Source organism: Chinchilla lanigera, unplaced genomic scaffold, assembly GCF_000276665.1.
Source record: "Chinchilla lanigera isolate Chin_1 unplaced genomic scaffold, ChiLan1.0 scaffold00033, whole genome shotgun sequence".
NCBI lineage: Eukaryota > Metazoa > Chordata > Mammalia > Rodentia > Chinchillidae > Chinchilla > Chinchilla lanigera.
The window spans coordinates 8,560,274-8,579,908 of NW_004955434.1; the positions used below are offsets into that span (position 1 = coordinate 8,560,274).

The 19,635-nt window shown below is 39.4% G+C and overlaps 1 protein-coding gene across 8 annotated transcripts in view; it reads right to left on the minus strand.

Annotated features, from left to right (window-relative positions):
• The window catches only part of Glis3 (GLIS family zinc finger 3), a 440,925-nt gene that overhangs the window by 419,309 nt on the left and 1,981 nt on the right, over window positions 1-19,635 (minus strand). For 2 of the 8 annotated variants that reach the window (XM_005388624.2, XM_005388628.2), the window contains exon 2: window positions 6,428-6,913. The exons of 2 other annotated variants lie outside the window; for them this stretch is intronic. In XM_005388624.2, coding sequence (XP_005388681.1) covers window positions 6,428-6,848 — 421 coding nt within the window. In that variant the 5' untranslated portion in view covers window positions 6,849-6,913. Of the gene's footprint in view, window positions 1-6,427; window positions 6,914-19,337; window positions 19,475-19,635 lie in introns of those variants that run through there. 4 more of the 8 variants (XM_013516325.1, XM_005388625.2, XM_005388633.2 and 1 more) reach the window with 4 other exon arrangements.

Consider the following 19,635-nt stretch of genomic DNA (forward strand, 5'->3'; position numbering starts at 1 on the left):
AAAACTAGTATCTATAATGTTCAGCTATGAAGAAATGTTAAGCTATAAAGCAGCTCTTTACTACAGGACAAAATAAAAATATACTGATGTTGCTAACACTACATAAGGAAGAAATCTAAGAGAAAAATTGAGTAATATATTTTAACTGTGGTTCATTATCTTTGTCTAATATACTTAACTCTGTTGGAAGGACTCAGCATCAATAACATCTCTGTCAATGAAGACACATTTTCACACAGGTTTCCAAATATCATACCCCACCCTATGCTATCCCCTCCCCGCCTCCTCAACTAAGAGACTTGAGATTTTGAGGAGAATACATGATGCCAAGTCTGGAGCTGGGAAGCATAAATGACCCTAGAACATTTTATCATGCCTGAAAAGAAAAAAGTGCTAGATGGGAACATGTTAAAAGGATCCTGAGGGGTTGGGGATTTAGCTCAGCAGCAAAGCGCCTGCCTGGCAAGCGCAAGGTCGCGAGTTCGGCTCCTGGTACCGGAGAAAAACCAAAAAAACCAAAAAAAAAAAAAAAAAAAGGACCCTGAAACCAGCTTCGAAAAGTTCCCACTAGCCAAATTTGGATAGTTTGAGCATCAGAAAAAATGACAATGAATGATATCATCATAAATTTTTAAAAAGAATCCATGGGTCCACAGTGATTTTCAAAAAGAGAAAAGAGACAAACTTTCCTTTCCAGCAGAATACCAGGTAATAAACACAGAAGAAAGGACTGTTAATCAGGAAATCGCTATTACGTGATCAACAAGGTAAAAATCTGATACGACAAAGATCGTCAGTGGAAGCTATGAAACGCCGTGGAGAACAGGATATCCCCATATGATTAATTCTGAAAGGGAAAATGTCCTTCGCAATGCAGTGATCTGCTGGCACCACCTTAGTCAGGTAATCAGACGTAGAAGCACAAATTCTCATAGGAGCAGTCGGTGCTTCCTGGTGTAATGGTTGGTATGCAAATCACCTACGCAGTATTCGCAACAAAAAATTTAACCTGAATCCAATCATGAAGAAATGATCAGATAAATCTGATTGTGGAACAAGACAACCAACATTCAATCTTCAAAAATAGCAATATACTTTTGTCATGAAATGCCAAATGAAAAGGCAGGGAAAAAGGGCTGTTCTAGATTCCAGGAGGTTAAGGAAACATGACAACTAAATGTGATGCATCTTTGATTAGATTCTGATCAAAAGGAAAAACACAGTTAAAAAGAATGTTTGGGGGGCTGGGGATTTAGCTCAGCAGCAAAGCGCCTGCCTGGCAAGCGCAAGGTCGTGAGTTCGGTTCCCGGTACCGGAGAAAAACCAAAAAAGACCAAAAAAAAAAAAAAAGTTTGGATTATAAGGTGGAGAAAAAATAATTTCTAAATAATAAGTAGAATAAAGTATCAAAAAATACATAATTTGAATGTGGACTGTATTTTAATATATAGTTACTTTTGCATCAAAATTAAATTCCTCCGTTATAATGAATACAGGAAGGATGCCTGGTTAGGAACTGGGGAGTGAAATGTCACAATGTCTTGAGACTTCCAATGTACCAGTTCAAAGAGATGTAGATGGCAAAATGATGAAAAGTAAAATACAACAGAATTTCTGTTTTACATAGTACAAAATAATACAAGACCAGATTAAACTTGTACAAAAACTCAAGCCCAACATATGAGTTTTACCTAAGAAACAGTTTATGTACTGGTTAGCTAATGTAGGTGGAGCTAGCTGGATGGGGCTCCTGGGAAAGCTGTTTCAAGAGGATATATTGGGGAGAACTGTCCTTCTGTCCTTCTTTCTTGCTCCTGCCACTTCTGAAGGCAGACTGTAACCAGCGTTAGAATGAGACAGCCATCGTACAACCAAGAAGAGAAGACTACAGCAAGTGCCACGATCTTGATCTTTATACAGCAGAGCTGCCAGTGGGCAGCTGTAAACCCCTACCCCATGCCTCTCTGCGTGAGAAAAACAAACTATTACAGAGGCTCCCTAATGCTCTCACTTCGTGGTATGCCTAGCCTGTCAAGTAACTTTTTTCATGGTGCCCGTAGGCCAAAAGAAACACCTAACAGTTGTGTTTATTAACTAGATAGGTGTCAACATGTAATAGCATTTATGTACTACCAACTTCTTTACTGCTTTAAAAAGTAATGCATATCAATTGCTATTTAATTTTAAACAACCACAATTAATAAGGAAGTGGGTGCTCCAATTGTGTGTTCCACTTTTTCTCAAACCTTGAAATAAGACTGGATAATGACACCATTTCCTGTTCACATTGAATTTTCACTTAGTAGTTGCTTTTTGTAATTGTGAGAAAATATACATTACATAAAACTTAAGAGTTCAGCAGCATTAAGTGCATTCACACTGTTGTACAACGGTCACGTTACCCATCTGCAGAACTTTTTCATCTTCCCCAATTGAAAATCTGTCCCCATCAGACACTAACTCCTCATTTCTTCTTCCCCAAACCCTTGTTAACCATCATTCTTCCTGTCTCTATGAATCTAACTATTCCAAGAACTTCACAGAAGAACTTCATTGTACAATACTTGTCCTTTTGGGACTAGTATATTTCACTTAGGGTAATTTACCCAAGGTTCATCTGTGTTGCAGCATATGAAGTTTCCTTTTTCACCCTAAACAGTACTCCAATACAGATGTAGATGTATAGTCATAAATAGAGCTATAGATAGAGATAGAGAGACAGACCTTTTTTTATTGACTCATCCAATACAGGACATTTATTTCTACCTTTTGGCTATTATGAATAATGCTGCTATGAACACAGGCACAGAAAATATTTGGTTTTTTTTAAACCACAACCACTGAAAACACAGCTTTGCAAAGATAAAAGGAACATTGTGCAATTTACTACTGAAACTGTCAATCTCCTCAAACTAGTAGTTTATCTGATGTTCAAAGGATGTCACATGTCACCACGCTTAAAATTTTAAATGCCCTAAGACTCCCTGAGTTTGTGTGGCACCCCAGTGATCTTGACACATTGTCTGGGAAGCGCACCATATGATGTGAAAGCCACTGTCATTCGCATTTCCAACTGAGCAGAGCTCAGTCCTTAAGTAATGCAAACCCTCCCATCAAATGTATACTTTTTCCACAAGGCTTCCACTAGATTCTCCAGTCTTTAAGTCATATGCTTGCCAATGTGACAATCCTTAATTTAAAATCTCTGTTCACAGCTCCACTATGTTCTTAAGAGTTACTATAATCACTCTCAAGGCTCAGAAAATGCACTTTCTTATCTATCATGTAAGTTGTACATTGTCCTTAAACAATGATACCTCAGGATAATGGTTAATTTTACACATGAATTTCACTGGGCTACAGGCTTCTCAAATATTTGGTCAAAAAATATTCTGAGTGTTTTTGTTGTGGTGGTTTTGAATGAGGTTAACATTTAAATTGGTAGACTGAGTAAAGCAGATTGTTCTACCTAAGGTGAACGATCTTCACCCAACCAGTTTAAGGACTGAATAGCATAAAAGGTTCACTCTTTCCCTGAGAAAGGCAGACTTATTTCCTCTCTGATTGCCTTTAATCTGGGACGTCAGCTTTTTTCTTGTCTTTGGACTCAAACGGAAACCCTGGATCTTTGCAAGTCTTGAGCTTGCCAGCCTTAAAACAAGGACTACACCATCAGCTCTCCTGGTTCTCAAGCCCTTAAGACTCAATTAACTATCCACTTTATTGGGGCTCCAGCTTACCCACTCACCCTGCAGATTTTAGGATTTAACAGTCTCCATAATCTCATGAATCAATTCATTATAATACATACATGCACACACATATATACAAACAAACATAGACATCCTGTTATTTTTCTGCAGAGCCCTAAAAAATATTCCCAGCATCACATGTTCTACCAGCATTCTCAAGACAGATCAAAATTTCCAAACTCCTCTGCATATCATTCATGATTCTTCACCTACTTTCTGCTTATTCCTTCTCCAGCTTTCTCCCTTAAGAAGTCACTGCACTGTCAACCTATGTAAATCACGTAGAAATTCATAAAATACTCCATGACCCTTCCCCATGAAGTTCTGAGTGCTTTTCTCCCTACCTAGAGTATGTTCTGAACCTCTCCTTCACGCACACATGTTCCATACACATGCACATACACACACAAACACACACACAGGACATACACTCTGCACAACTGCAAGGCTATCTCCTCACTATTCCCGTTTCCGCCTTGATATCTTACTGTCCTCCCAGATCCTTCTACGAAGTACAGGCAGAAACCCTTTTCTAAGGTTGCCATAGTACTCAGAGTGTATCCTATCAGAGCCTTTACTGTGCTTTAACTGCCCATACATTTGGTCTGAATTTTCCATCACTCTGAAAGCAAGGATCATGTTTTATTGGCTATTGTGTCTCCAGAATGATGGCTCGCTCATCGTGCTCAGTAACTTTTTGCTGAGTAAACAATCAGATAAAGTTCACACAGTCCTAAACCATCAGTTATTGGCATAATTGAGGAACTTTCAACCAAAATCTGCAAAGGGCATGTTCAACCACCTCTGACATCATCTGGACCACTGATGGTATCCAAGCTGTAGGGCCAGGAGAGAGAATAGCAGTGTCTTTAATTCCTTATCTGTGACCACGAATGCACCAACCATATTGATCCAGGACCCACACTGTGAGCTAAAAAGCTGAACCAGAAGACCACAAAAAAAAGGAATCAGGAAGCAGCACTATTTTTACATGCATTCCAAAGTGTACTGACCCTGAGAGTTAACTATCCCTTAAGCACCTGAAGCACTTTTTTAACCATGATCATAATTGTAGTCCTTTCTGGTCACCATCAAAGTAACTCCTTACTGGCTGGTGTTTCCAAAGTTACTTATTTTTTCTAGATCTTAGTTCGCTTATCAGTTCGATCAACCATAGCACACAGCTTGGGGCTGATGCGAGGAATAACTGAGACTATGTACTAGAGAGCACTCAACACGTTACCTGATACATACAAAGTTATGATATAATAAATGCAAGTTATTCATATTATCACCACTTTTACTGTCAGTCAGGCTTGTATACACAAATAACTACACAAGCAAGCTGCAGTTCACTGGTCAAGCACAAACTGAAAGACTTTAATGGGCCCACCCCTGAAAAATTAAACACTGGGGTTTGACATTAAGGAACTTAGCTTGACATGCCATGAACATAGCAATCTAATAATGACAGGGTTAGTTTAGAGATAGCCCCCAGGGAAACTTTTTCCTAAGCTAAACATCAGTACCTCTAAGAAAAAAAAAACTCAAAACAAAACCTAGACCAACTATTAATAAATAAAAAAAGAAGAAAAATTAAAGAGCTACATAAATGTTCAGTGTTTTGCTGGCTTTTTTAAAAATTTCCCCATTTGTTGTACCAACTCCTCCATACACAATAGCACACAGACACTATGACAAATAACTATTCTACATAAATCACTTATTCACCCTAATTAACAAGGTCAGTGGTTATTAGGAGGATTGCTAGCTAATATTATTGGATGGTGTAAGTGCATTTAATGTAAATATTAACGACTAAATCTAAAATATCTTAAGGAATATATAATTATCTGAATTTGCATAACAAAGCCTTATTATATTTTACACAATATATATGCTCTTTCTACCTCTAGCCTAAATACACACACCATCTGCAATTAACTTCATTAAGTTGATATCAGTTTCTACAGAGCATCATTCAAACAATCTGCTATTCCCCAACAATTATGTTTTGATTTAAAATATACGGTAATGCAAAATTATTGAGTTAAAAAAGCACATTCTCTCTGCATTTCAAGTTAACTAGGTTTTCTAGTTCTTCACAAGTACAAAACACACCTTTCAATTACTCTCTTCTCTCTTGTTAGCAGCTATACTACAAAAATTATAGGATTTGCTCATCAAATAATTTTTATCACTTATATGTACCAATTCTTCATTTTATTAGTTATTAAAATTCCTCACTTTTTTATCTTCTTCCTTCCAAACATCACCTTTCTTCTAGTATTTCTAACACTAGCATAATTGACAGTCCCAGTAAACCCTCCCATCTCTGACCCATAGGCAGAGCTACATGTACCCAGAGGGCAAGATCTTTTTAGGGCAGAATCACCACCTGCTCCTTTTCTCTACGTCTGATCTTCCTTTTTTACCCTCACTCTGTTTCACAGTCCAATGAGGTGCCCCAAGCTTGTGCCCAGCATTCACACACACAAATACGTACCCACGGCCTTACTGGGCAAGCTACAGGTCTTCACAGTCATAGTCATGAACTTTGACTCTGACACTGAGTTGAATTACATGTTTTTCTATAGAATTTACTGGCAGGGAAGGGACTGGGGGAGGAAAAAAATAGTTTCCACTTTTAAAAGAACCCAAAAAGACAATCCTACCTTTCCCAGGATTTGGAGGAAAAGGGCTTCCAAACTCTTGCTGCTTTGGCTTTAAAGGGTGTGTCCCTGACATGCCTCCAGGCTGGGGGACCTGGAACCTCGGCTTCTCATTGGTGAGCACGTGTCTCCTGGGGCTGAGAGCGGGCAGATGGATAGGGCTCTCAGCCACACTGTGCTGAAGAGCCATCCCTCCTCCCAAGGGCGTCTTGCGATGCAGGCTGTTAGGAAGGCTTCCAATAGCGGGGCGTGGTGTGTTGCCACAGGACAAGGGGCCAGGAGTCCCTGAGTGGGTTCGGATGGGAGGAATATGTTGGCCACTGACCACCCCAGGGCCCTGTGGGGTTCCCGACGTACGGTGAAGACTCATGCTGCGTGACCTTCCATTCATCCTGAAAAACCTGTGGCCAAGATGGTCAAACATCCAATGGCACTAATGACTCCTTTCAGGCAAAGTCCAACAAGTTATCCATGGTGTGGGTTATAAGCCTGTTCAAAAAAATAAATGCAGGCATTTTTAAAAGTAAAAATGAAAATAAAGTACAGAGTTTTCAACTTGTGTAGCATTCATATCAAGAACAGGAGAAGCCTTAGCAAAATGGCCTTTTATGTAGAGCAAGGTCATAAAATACACGGCTCATTGGCAGGCACTCTTCCATTCAGAATTCTCGGGAGACATGGATTACGGATCACTATATTGCTTCGTTTGCCACTGAGCTCTTCTCAATAGGGTGCTCTTGGCAACTACAATGAATCTAGTGGTGCCAGCTTGCAAAATTAAACTCATTTTGATCCCTAAAGGTGCTGTCCATACGAGCTCACTTTTTTTGCAGTGAGCCTTGGGAAACAAAAAAGCACTACCTTCATGAGCTGTGAGGCCGGTGCTTCAAAGGTCCCAGGAAACAATCACAAAACAGACCTAGCCTCTAGAGGGGATAATGGGGACATTACACCATCTCTCACTTTCACTCTAAGGCGAAGTTTTCCATACCCCTAGATTTACAAATGTCTTTGACATTAAATGCCATCATGCTATCCAGCAGTCCTAGGAGACACTCAATAATACTCAATAGCCCCTAAGTCTGGGAAAAGTCCCAAAGGTTTTACACATCCTTGTATTTAAATATTCACGGTAGTATTAGAGTCCTGGTTCAACATGATAGAAAGCACAAGGACAGAGCAGCCCTCCTAAAGGTGAGCTATTCAGTATGTTCACTGTGCACTATACTGTATAATGTTTATCAGCCACAGCCCCACAAAACTTCCTAGGAGAGAACCAAAAGAATCACTGGTAAGACCACAGGACACCATTATCCACTCATATGTATGAAGTCAGTACTTATGCTTCTAAAACATCAAGAAGACCCTTCCCTCCTTTGACCAGCTGCTCCCCAAAGTGCAATGCAGTTGGTGGCCAAGCGCCATGGCAGTGCCACTTCACATGTATGACAGACGCCACCCACAGTCTGCTTTTCATATAGGCATGACAGTCAAGGAAAGAAGCCAAGCTACACATAGGAAATAAGGACTGAGCGCAAAGAAGTAGTGCTCACATATCTTCAGTTCAACAGTTTTCACTTTTTTTTAAAATAATCCGCTCAAGGTTGTAAGACAAATCTATTCAACTCAACTCTCAAATGACCCTATGTACCATTAAAGAGAGAATATCGGGGGGCTGGGGATTTAGCTCAGCGGCAAAGCGCCTGCCTGGCAAGCACAAGGTCGTGAGTTCGGTTCCTGGTACCGGAGAAAAACCAAAAAAAAAAAAAAGGAGAGAATATCGGGGGGGGGGGGACTTTTTGTGAAGAACTTTTTTTCTTTTATCATTTTAGGAAATCAAAAAAAATTTAAGTTTCAAGTCAAATGTTCACTATGCCTGCTGTAAAGTTTACCATGTGTGCCTATGTTGAAGAGCTTCAAACGCAATTAGCATCCAGGTATGGGGGCTCACACCTGTAATTCCAGCTACTCAGGAGGCTGAGGCTGGAGAATCAGAAGTTTGAGTTGAGTCTGGACAGTGTAGTGCTTAATGAGACTGTGTGTGTGTGTGTGTGTGTGTGTGTGTGTGTGTGTCTGAAATTTTTTGTCTTTGACATTAAATACTATCATCTCATCCAGCGGTCCTAGGAGACAATCAGTAGTACTAATCTAAATCAGGGTTACTCTTCCCTTCATGCCCTCCCTTCCATGAATGGACAAGTGAGCCCTAATTAGCCAAACCTCCACATTTTACATTTGTCTATGGAACAATAAGAAATAGACCCTGAAATCTCAGTCTGTATGATTCTTTTTCATACTGGAAAAATCCTAGTGCCTCCTCCATTGTGTCCATGTAGAACTTGAGTGCTCTACCAGTCAGCCTGTTGATTCATTCATTCGCTAATCATGAGCAAGAGTCATTTAAAGTCTCTGTGCTTTGCCAGATAAAATTAGCCAACTATTCTCCTTTCATTGATAAAATATTGTTTTCTGAGCCCTCTGAACCCTGAAGAAGAAAGTACTTATTCAGCACCCACCAAAAGAAGGGCAAAGAAATATGTCACACTGGCAATTTTTTGAAAAAGAAAATTGTTCAACATGACTGGACACATGAGTCACTAAGACCATGGTCCAAGTGACAAGTGTCTGCAGATTTCCAGACTGTGCCCATTTCCAGGTTCTTAAAAATAAGGGAGTCATTTTTGGCAGCAAGATCATATACAAGCAGGAATTCTCATCGAAGATGTGGATGAAAACACGTAAGTACTTAGCACAAAGCTCAACCATTAGAAAGGTGTGTCTGCAACAAGGAAAAATAAAGTACTGAGAAGTTAATTAGATATCAGGCTTTCACACCTATCTGCCTTGCACTGAATATTTTATTTTCTCATAAAATGCAATCCTGTTTTAAATAGTATTAGCTTGAAAGTAAAATCAGCAACAAAATGTACTTAAATTTTGTTACTGAAAAAGCAACACCCAGAAAATAAGGTAATTAATACCATAAAGAAAAACCAATAGGGCAATGACACGTGAGCTAAGCAAAACCAGACTCAAGACAGAAAAGAAAATATGTAAAAATGTGCCTAAAATTCCAGTTTTTCACATTAAATACGCTAATGAATTTTTCAAGCATTAGATACCGGAATGTAAAATTCAATTTTATTTGTTCACATTATAATACTCTTGTATATTTTTTGGCTAAGCTATACAATTACCACAGAATTCTAAATTCCCTTGTGTCTTGGTTACTTTTTTCTGGTTGCTGGTACAAAATACCTGACACCCAGAATTAAGGAAGGAAAGATTTATTTAGTTCACAGTCTGTGGAGGTTTCAGTCCACACTCGGCTGGCTCCAAGGCAGGGTGGCACATGGCAGAGAACAACCATTCATGGTGGCGGAAAACAGCAAAAGCAGCAAGAGCAAAGGCAAGCAGCCTCTTTCCCTCCCCTACATTGTATACAAACTATCTGCCCCAGGGAGGGTGTAGAACTCACACCCATAATTCCACCAATGGACCATGAATCAATCATAAATCTAGAAGCCTGCCCCATGACTGCATGAGGATTTGGGGGGACATGCAGACACAAACCATAACAATTTGGTAATACAAAAAAAGAATCAATGGGTATATACCTACAGTCCCAGCACTCAAGAAGCTGAGACAGGAGGAACCCCGTGACTCTGAAGCCAGCCTGGGCTAGATGAGGAGTTTAAAGCCAGACTGAACTATACAGCAAGACTCTGCCTCAAAAAAAAAAAAAAAAAAAAATCAACAAACAAAAGGAATTAATTGTTCTGTTTAAGAGAGACACAAGTCCATAGAGCCAGCGTGAAAGCGCATTCAACAAGTCAAGATATCTGAGTTCTACCCTGAAAAACCATTTATAACTTCTGTTTTTTCATCCACAAAACACTGAGGAGTTTGCTGTAATCACTATGGTCTCCTGACATTTTGTTAACCTGGATAATCTGGATGAGGAAGATTATTAAAATATCCATTTATTATAATCAAGAAATATGTACATTTTGTGTACTTAAATCTAGGGGGATTGAATGTAGGGGGCACTTAAATCTAGGGGATTGAATAGACACAGAAACAAAAAAAACAACACCTCTGCAAACTCGAACCAAGTAAGAGCGCCTAAGAAGGCTCTCCCAACAGCAATGTGCAGAATGACATCAACCAGGAAAAATGAATTGAGAATTAAACTTGCACTTTACAAAGAAAGGAAAATCAAAAATGATCAATATAAAAAATGTAACTAGTACAATTCAATTGGAAGACACTCTTTAATAATTTGATTGAATTTCCAGCATTTTCTTATCTGTCTTCTACCCAACTACTCTACCCTAGGCCACCAAAAAAAAAAGGAATAAAGGAGCAACCGAAGTATAATAAATTTAAATTTAAAATATTTTGGATGTGACATTGACATATTTAGATTTTTATACTCCCTTGGTTGACACAATAAAAATGTTTGTTCTGTTAATGAGTCAACATAAGAGTTAATAAATCTCTACTTTTGACTACTTTCAAATTCTTAAAACACTCCCGTAAATCAGGTCAGAGAGGAAATGACTTAACCCCCTAAGGAAACCAAGGCACAAGACCATCTAATAATTCCACTAGTTTTCTGGAAAACCATGACTTTAATCAAAATATAACATCATGACTCTACCTTCTACCTAAGACTCTAGGCACTGCTCTGCTTAGATTAAGAGATTAAATGAATGAAAGCAATGTTAACTTATCCACTCAAGAAAATTCCAAAAATACAAGTTCCATAATGCCTATTTACAGCCAAAGGCCCTTTCTTAGTAAATATCATTAATAGACTCATCTAGAGTCATAATTCATCTGATGAGCCAGTTAATTATTAATTTTCATACATCATTTCATTTCCTTAGGCTACATTTAGCCTTTGTTATATTTTCCATTCCTTATGCCACAAGTATTTCTTGCCCTGCACAGAAAACCTGACAAAGAGGCACAAAACACAGGTCAGAAAACTGCTCCATATATACGTACACATATACACATAGTCCACTTGAAGTAGAGTTCTTATTGATTCTTTTCATTTTTCCCTTTGGGTTACTGACGGTATAATTTCATTAACACTGCCTTTTCAATTCCTCTGCCTTGATCGTTTAACAGTTCCGTGTTATTCCCACGGGCTTCTCTTGTTACAGCTTTTGTAGCCAGAATATAGAAATGAAAAGCCTATTGACAGATAATATAAGTTATTCTCATGCACTGCTGCAGTGTGAAGCACATTTTGCATTCAATCAAGAACAGATAGAGCTGAATGTTCTTAGATCCCAAGAGTTCATTTTAATAAGCAGAATGTACCTTGTCCTAACACAGGTGACTGACTCCTCAGAAAAGATTGTATAAACAAAAACCAATCATGTAAGTCATTTTATTGGCAACAATATAAACACAGCTATATTAGATGTCACCAATAAATCAAAATTATTCTTGTCTGCAATTTTAACAAGAGGAAAGTGCAAACATGTGCCCATGAAGGTGGAGGATATTATGGAGGAAATGTATTGGACGTGTATAATATTTCTCTAAATTGAAACTGGAGGGCCCTATATAATGAAAAAGCAACCCACTACAAGGCATAGGTGATCATTTCTGTACCCTCACAGCTTTATCCAGTGTAACTGACAGATGCGAACATTAAAACAAGAGTTGCACAAAAACAGAGCTAATTCCTCACTATTGAAATGTGAGGGAGAAACTTCGGGAGATCACATCTAATAACTAGCATGTGCAGACCTATTCATGGGTGTATTCCCCAGGCTTACTGTTGGTAGTTGTAAATACATGAACACATTCATTCTGAACACTAAGATGTACAGATGTTACTCAAGGAATACAATCACCAATAAGATGAAATCAAAGAGGTTCATTCAGAGTTACACTAATTAAAAGTAAGTAGACAAATTAGTGTTTCCTCCAGAGATTCCAGACCATGTTTGCAGAGACCACTCAGAAGACACAATATAATGAACACTATGGATCGCATCTAATGGAAACTCTGACTTGCATTTATTTGTGAACTTAAACCCCTAATTAGATATAAACTCATTTTAACTTTTTTTTACTTTTACGTTTTATAAAGTTTACTCAAAAGCAACAGGATCTTTCCTGGACTTCTGAAAGTAATGGGCAATGCCATTTTAAACCTAAATTATGGCTATGGTATTCAAAGTATAGTAAGTATAAATAGGACACGAAAGAAAAGAGGAAAGGAAGGCAAAGGGAAGGGTATGGGAAAAAAGGACATGATCAATTCTAGTTCAGGAATTCACTCCCTCTTAGTCCTAACTCAAAAATCAGAAGCATTCAGAACCTTCCACATGATGACTGTGATTACAGATTGCTGGAGGAAATTCAGAACTCTCCGTAAAATATTGCTGGAGGGCAACATTAAAGCTCGATAACCTGTTTTACAATCTACTTTTTATACTTCAGTGCATCTATCCTCTCACATCCTTGTAGCTTACTAAGTGTCACCAGTTTTAGTAGTAATTACCTAAGAGTGTTTCATTTACACCGCCTCAGTCATTAACTCATCAATGAGTACAGAAAGATCTAGAAAACTGTGGCTCCACCAAAAATGGCAAAGGGGGATAATTAAAGATTTCCTGGGGCCAGGGATATAGCTCAGCGGCACAAGCACCTGCCTGGCAAGCACAAGGTCCTGAGTTCTACTCCCAGTACCAAAAAAAAAAAAAAGTATTTCCTTGGCAATCCAAAAGAAATCATTCAAAATGAGAGTGAATATGGAACTAAAAACTGTTTGTTAGGCCGGGGATATAGCTCAGCCGTGTAAGTGCTTGCCTGGTGAGCCTGAGGTCATGAGTTCGATTCCTGGTACCAAAAAAAAAAAAAGGAAAATGTTTGTTAGTATATGTTTGTGATATATAATAATGACATCTGTCTTGGGGAACTGATACATATACATACCACATCTTGATCATTTTTATTCCCCTTCTACCTTCCCTATCAGCCCGTCTCCAAATCCCCTTTCTAACTCCACAAAGTCTGTCTCCCTGTTTCCTATCATCACTCTCTTATTTTGCTCTTTATCTATACATTGGGTTTCTCATAAATGAGAAACCATGAGTTATCTATCCTTCTGCGCTTGATTAATTTCACTTAGCAGATATTCTCAAGATCCACCCATTTTCCTACAAGTGACTCAGATGTATCCTTCTTTAAGGCTGAGTAGTACTCTGCTGAAGACAAACAGGAAATTTCAGAAATGAAACCAAGCCCTGGCCAAGTCTAGTATGAAAATACTGTTAAGTTCCACGACCTACATTTAACAAAATACTCTTTCTAAAACTATGTTTTCTAACTGGATTGCAATATATCGCTGATCCATGAAATCAACTACTCCACAAGGAAAAATCTTAACGAAACAGAACCAATCAGAATAACCTAAAATCTGTCAGAGTACGTAGAATCTATTAACAGTCAAGTGTCTTTTCCTGTTACTTGTCATTATACACATCCATATGTAGATAGCAAGTGCTAGATAAGATTAAAAATATGTTTTATGGTGGATTATACTCAAGAGAATAAAAGTCACTGTTATAAAAAGCATTTGAACTATTAGCTATACAAGTACCTACAAAGAACAGCTGAGGATATAGACATTTAAATAAAGTAAAATAAACACCAAAATACAGTTGTAATGAAAAAAAGATCTAAAGTAAGTTTGACTTTTTAGCTTTATAAAAAATAAAAACTAAATAATGCGGTCACACTCCTACCAGTGCTGCTACTGTCCTTTACTCAATAAATACCAGTTGATCCACTGTGTTTAATACAAAATCATTCATCGACTAAGAGGATCAACATCAGAATGACTGACAATGTTAGGTGTTTCTCACTTCAGAAGATGACCCTCCTCTGGAACAAAACCCTGCTCTTACAATGCGAAAGGGGAAAAGTTTAAAGTAACACATCACTGTCTTTGACAAAGTAGTTTTGAAAATGTGTTCTGAATATGAGTTAACCATTAGATTCTGAGACCAGGATTTCAAATGGAAAAATGAACACATTCCCTATGATGTCACCACCGAATTAATTACCTGAACTGCAGACAGTGAACACCACATGGCCATGGTTTGAACACAAGGTTTCTTCAAAAATATAAAAGCAAAAGAATTGGGTGGAGATTTTTCCTAAAATAAATAAATAAACAAACAGCAAGCCCATTCTCACACAAAGAGGTACCTAGGGTGCTAAAATACGGCAAAATGAAAAGAGCAGTGTTTGTCACCTAGTCTGTATATCTAATACTCAGTCCATATAAATACCTATTTTCAATGCTAAAAATCACAATTTTCTCAAAGGGTAATAAACACCCATCTGTAGAAGATTCTGGAAATAAAATTTATCACTCTTTAACCAATATTCAAGCATATTAAAGCACCCCTCTTCCCCATGTAACTGAGAGATTTCTTCCCTCCAGTGTAGTTATTGCTTAAAAATGACGAAGGTCACTATTTTTAGCTGTTGGTAGAGACAGAAGTTTTATACAAGTTAAATTATGTTCGTTGACTTCAGTGTAAAAGTATGAATGTCCACAACAATGACTAGGCCCTTAACCAACATGACAACATATTTATTAAAAAAAAATTTAAACCTCTATGAATGACTCAGCCAAGTTACAGACAGAAGTGGAATTTATTGGTCATGCTAAAAAGGTTGGGAAAACATTAATCCATTTCTTCACACACAAGAATAACAAAAATTTGTACATAGCCTTGGCATCTGGTTGGTTTTCTGTGTACAGTATTCAGCAAGCCTAGAAATGAAATTTCACAGATCTGGCTCAGAACTGCAGAAACCACTGATACTCAGAAAGTCTGATCTCTCTATCAAGTACTGGGTCAAATCTTACACTGTGACCCTATCTACTCATCTGTTGCCCCTGAAGGAATGTGCAGCTCTGCATGCTCTTGGCCTACAAAAGATCACATTAGACAAGAATGGCCCCATCAACTTTCTACATGTCAAGTTTGCCCTCAGCTAATACTGAGATCATTCATGATTCAAGTTTTACAGACAAATCCCCTGATTTTGTTCCCACAGAAGAGCCTGACTGGATCTTTGTTTCTGCTCATCTTGTACACTGCCTTAGGATCTACCTCAATAGTCCCACCCCTCTTTCCTCCTTTTGTCCTTTTCCTCAAAAATGCAGATCCTATTCTCCCTCCAGGGCCTCCCCCAAATACCTGTATTAGGGCCTCCCTGATCCTTTCTAGACTCCAAGTCTCTGGTCTGTAAAATGAGGGTCATTACACTATTGTGCATAGACTGTAATACTACATGATAGTAATTGGGAAAATATATGTCACATGGTTAGCACAGTTCCTGGGACATAAAAGGAGCCTATAAATGTGAAATATTTCACTCTAAACACCTCTCTGGTAGCATTCATACCTGCTCACATCGCATTATACTTATCTGCCTATGTTTCAGCTCCCTGTCTAAATTGTAACTTCATTAATGAACTTTTCCCAGCCCTTACATTCATGTCGATGGTTTTATACCATATCTGTATACTTATATTTTCCACACTATTTTGTCATATATATTTTAATACTACATATATATTCATGTACATTGAATTCATGTGTATTAATTATATATATTCATGTATAGATTGTATGTATTCATGTATATTCATGTATACTGATTCGAGTATATTCACATCATTCATATTAACCAATCACACTGAAAAGTGTAAGTGAAATATACAACTGTATCCTGCAGTTAGCATTTATTGCCTGAATAAATATAGTATAAAATATGACCATATAATCATGAGCCCCATGCTGCGGACTGAGGAAGCAATGTAATTTCAGCTGTATGTTTCCCAATCCTCATCTAGTCCATTCTCTAATAGGAAAAAGTAGTACAGAAATCCTATCGCAGTCTTCTGGGAAGGCATTCCTTACTTACCTTTATCTTGGCACACTGGTTAACTATGAGAAATCCTAGCTAAAAGCTGCAAAACAATTAGGTCCACACTGAGACCAAGCTCTTTCTGCTATGGGGGATGCCGGTCCCAGGAGGGACTACCACATACTACCACGTTCTAGGTTATCCTGCTGGGAGGAACCCTTCAGTTTTCCTCCTTGCCTACCCTGGGGCATATTAGAGATGTCACTCATGCCCTTTCTGCTTCTCTAACCACACTATCATCAAGACATAATAAATATAGCTTATGTTTCAGTAGTGGTTTTCCTTAATTCTATCATATTAGGTAACACTTGGCCAATTTCTGAAAGCCAAACTGTTCCCATCATCTTTAAAGGAGAGATCAAATTATTTCACCTACTAAATGGTTGTGCTGAGGCTCCAGAGTACATATTGAAACAAGGCCCCAGACTACATATTGGATCGTTCCATTTACATATTTTAAAGAAACAGGTAAAACTAACGTATCTGTTAGATGTGAAGGCAGTAATTACTTTAGGGGGAGGCAGTCATTGAAATGGGAAGAGTAAGACATGTTTCTATTTCTTAATCCAGATGCTACTTAGACCTGTGGGTTCAATTCATAAGAAATTAAGTTTAAGACAGTTGTGTTTTTCTGTACACACATTTTATTGCGATGAAAAATAGATTTTTAGATCAAATCTGCCTGAAGTAGAAAACTAATTAAACTTGGAACTTGAGCATCTTGTAATCCAACTATCTGCTGTTACTTTAAAGGTTTTGTTATGTCTCATCCTCTTTGAATGAGAAGGGCACCATGTTTTCTTGCCCAGATTTTCCATGTGCCTTTTTTACTTCAGTCCTGAGTCTATAAACCAACAATATTTAAAAAGTTAAAGAGTTAAAACTGTATGATGACACATGGCTGTATTCTCAGCAACTTGAGAGGCTGAGGCAGGATTGCAGGTTTGAGCCCAGCCTGGCAACTCAGGGGCAATCTCTTTCAAAATAAAAAATAAGAGAGCTCATGAAGTACCTCAGTGTGAAAGCCCTGGGTTCAATCACAAGCACCACACACATACACACGAGGAAAAAAGTTTAAGAGTTAAACTGAATTTCTACCTTTTTTATGATATAACATCCTCTCAGAAAATGATTACAGAAACACAGGAAATGACTTCTCTAGGCATGAGAATGTGCCTGGGAAGCCGCTTCCTCAGTTATCTCCTTCAAAAGTAGCCTATAACCTTGGAGAACTGCATTCCAACCCCAAAGATCAATAACTACAGTTTAAAAGGAACAATGTAAATACAATTTCTCAGGCTTAATTTACTAGCAGAAAATACAGACCCCCCCCCAAAAAAACCAAAAAAAAAAAAAAAAAAAAACAAAAAAAAAAAAAAAAAAAGGACAACAAGAAAACTAAGTTCATTTAAAGGAAAGACCATTTTCCTCCATATAAATGAAAGCAGGACTGATATACAACATGAATTTCATTTTATTGAACCACTCCTATCCTGCATATTTGAGCCCAACAGAAATTTCACCCACTAGGGAGAGCCTGAAATCCATCCAAAAAGAAAAAATTAGGCCCTGTGTGAAATAATGGTCACTTTCTCCCGAGCAAACGAACCAACCCAGGTACTCAACCTGTGCGAATCCGACTACTACCAAGCAAGCAAACGAACCAACCCAGGTACTCAACCTGTGCGAATCCGACTACTACCAAGAAATCTGGGTAGAATCAGGCTATCAGAGAAATGATGGTCACCTAAAACTGGCCTAAGGTGAACCAAGGAGAAGACTTATCACAGCTGCCGCCAGAATTATTCTGACTCAAGTAGTGCTGAGTTCTCCAAGCAAGATAAGAAACCGGTAGCTACCACATGGAAGGGTGTTTTGGAAATAATGGAAAAGAAATGTTCTTCCCTTCCAAGGAAACATTAGAGCTGGTGGGAAGCAAAGACAAGTTAAAATGTAGGAAAACGCTTAAGAATAATCTTTTAACTTCAGCACATTCTCAGTTTCAAAAGACGGCATATCACACACTTCCGTCTCTAGATGGCTTCAAGGTTTCAAGAACTATCTTTATTGTTTTTCTGCAAACTTTCACAAGTTACACCTGCTTTGCACCTCACTGTAAACAAACTTGGAGAAAGATTTAAACCACAATGTTGTAGCCAAAAAGGAAAACAACATTCTCCAACTAGTTTAAAAAGGAAAGTAGTTGAAGAAGCGGGAACCGAAATATAGGAATATAGGAGAAAAAGGACACCCTGCTGCTTTTGAAGGCAGAACCCATGACCCATCAAAGCCTACACGGGGCACAGAAGAGACTCTGCATTTGTCTTGAGGTCACCTTCAGTCCAAGAAATGCTCTCTTAACTAGAAACTGGAAAACCTAAGTGTTTGTCCTGGTTCTGCGAAGACTAGAAGTGAGGTCTTCCGCAAAATCCCTAAAGTCCCTCAGATTTCTCATTGGAGGTGATCTCCAAGTCTCCTCTGGCCTCAGCAGTTTGTACACCAGTCTAGGAACGAGACACGAGGGGCACCGGTCCACTGAGCGAGCTGCAGAACTTCCCCCTCCTCACCTACTCCGAGGTCCAGGGCCCCAGCTTTCCAGAGATGCTGCAGTCCTGGAAGAAGGTGGCTCCGGTGGATTACGGGAAGGGCGCAGGGGCCCTCCTGTCTGTAAAAGGGGTCCATCATTGCAGGAGTCCAGTCCCTACCGCCTCAGTTCTCTGTGAGTCCGGAAGTAACCCCCTACCCTGGGCCCTGGTTTAAATGTTCCAGAGATGGAGGCCGACGCAAAGCCCAAGCAAGGAAACCTAGCTTGGGGCTGAGGTTCCCAAGGTTGTGGAGCGCGCGCATGGGGGAGGGGAGGGGATGGAGGCCCTCGGGCAGGAGAGAGTCGCCTCGGGGCCGAGCGGGAGGTGAACAGCCCTCTTTGGTTCCTTACCGGCTAGGTTGGCCCGCGGGGGTCAGGCCCTGGCCCCCTGGGCTTCCAGGCGGCGAGCGAGGGGCGGGCCCGGAGGCGGAGGCGACCCGGCCGCTAGCTCGCGCGGCGCTGCGACCCCGTCACTCCCCACCGCCTCCGCCCCTAACCTTCGGCCGTGTCCGCAGAAGCAGCAAAACAAAACAAACTCGTGCCGGCTTCCTGTTGTGCAACCGAGGCTTAAAGGGCGCCGCCGCTGGGAGCCGGCGCTGCGGACACCCGCGCGCGCAGCCCGAGCGGTGCGAGTCCGGGGCCCCAGGGA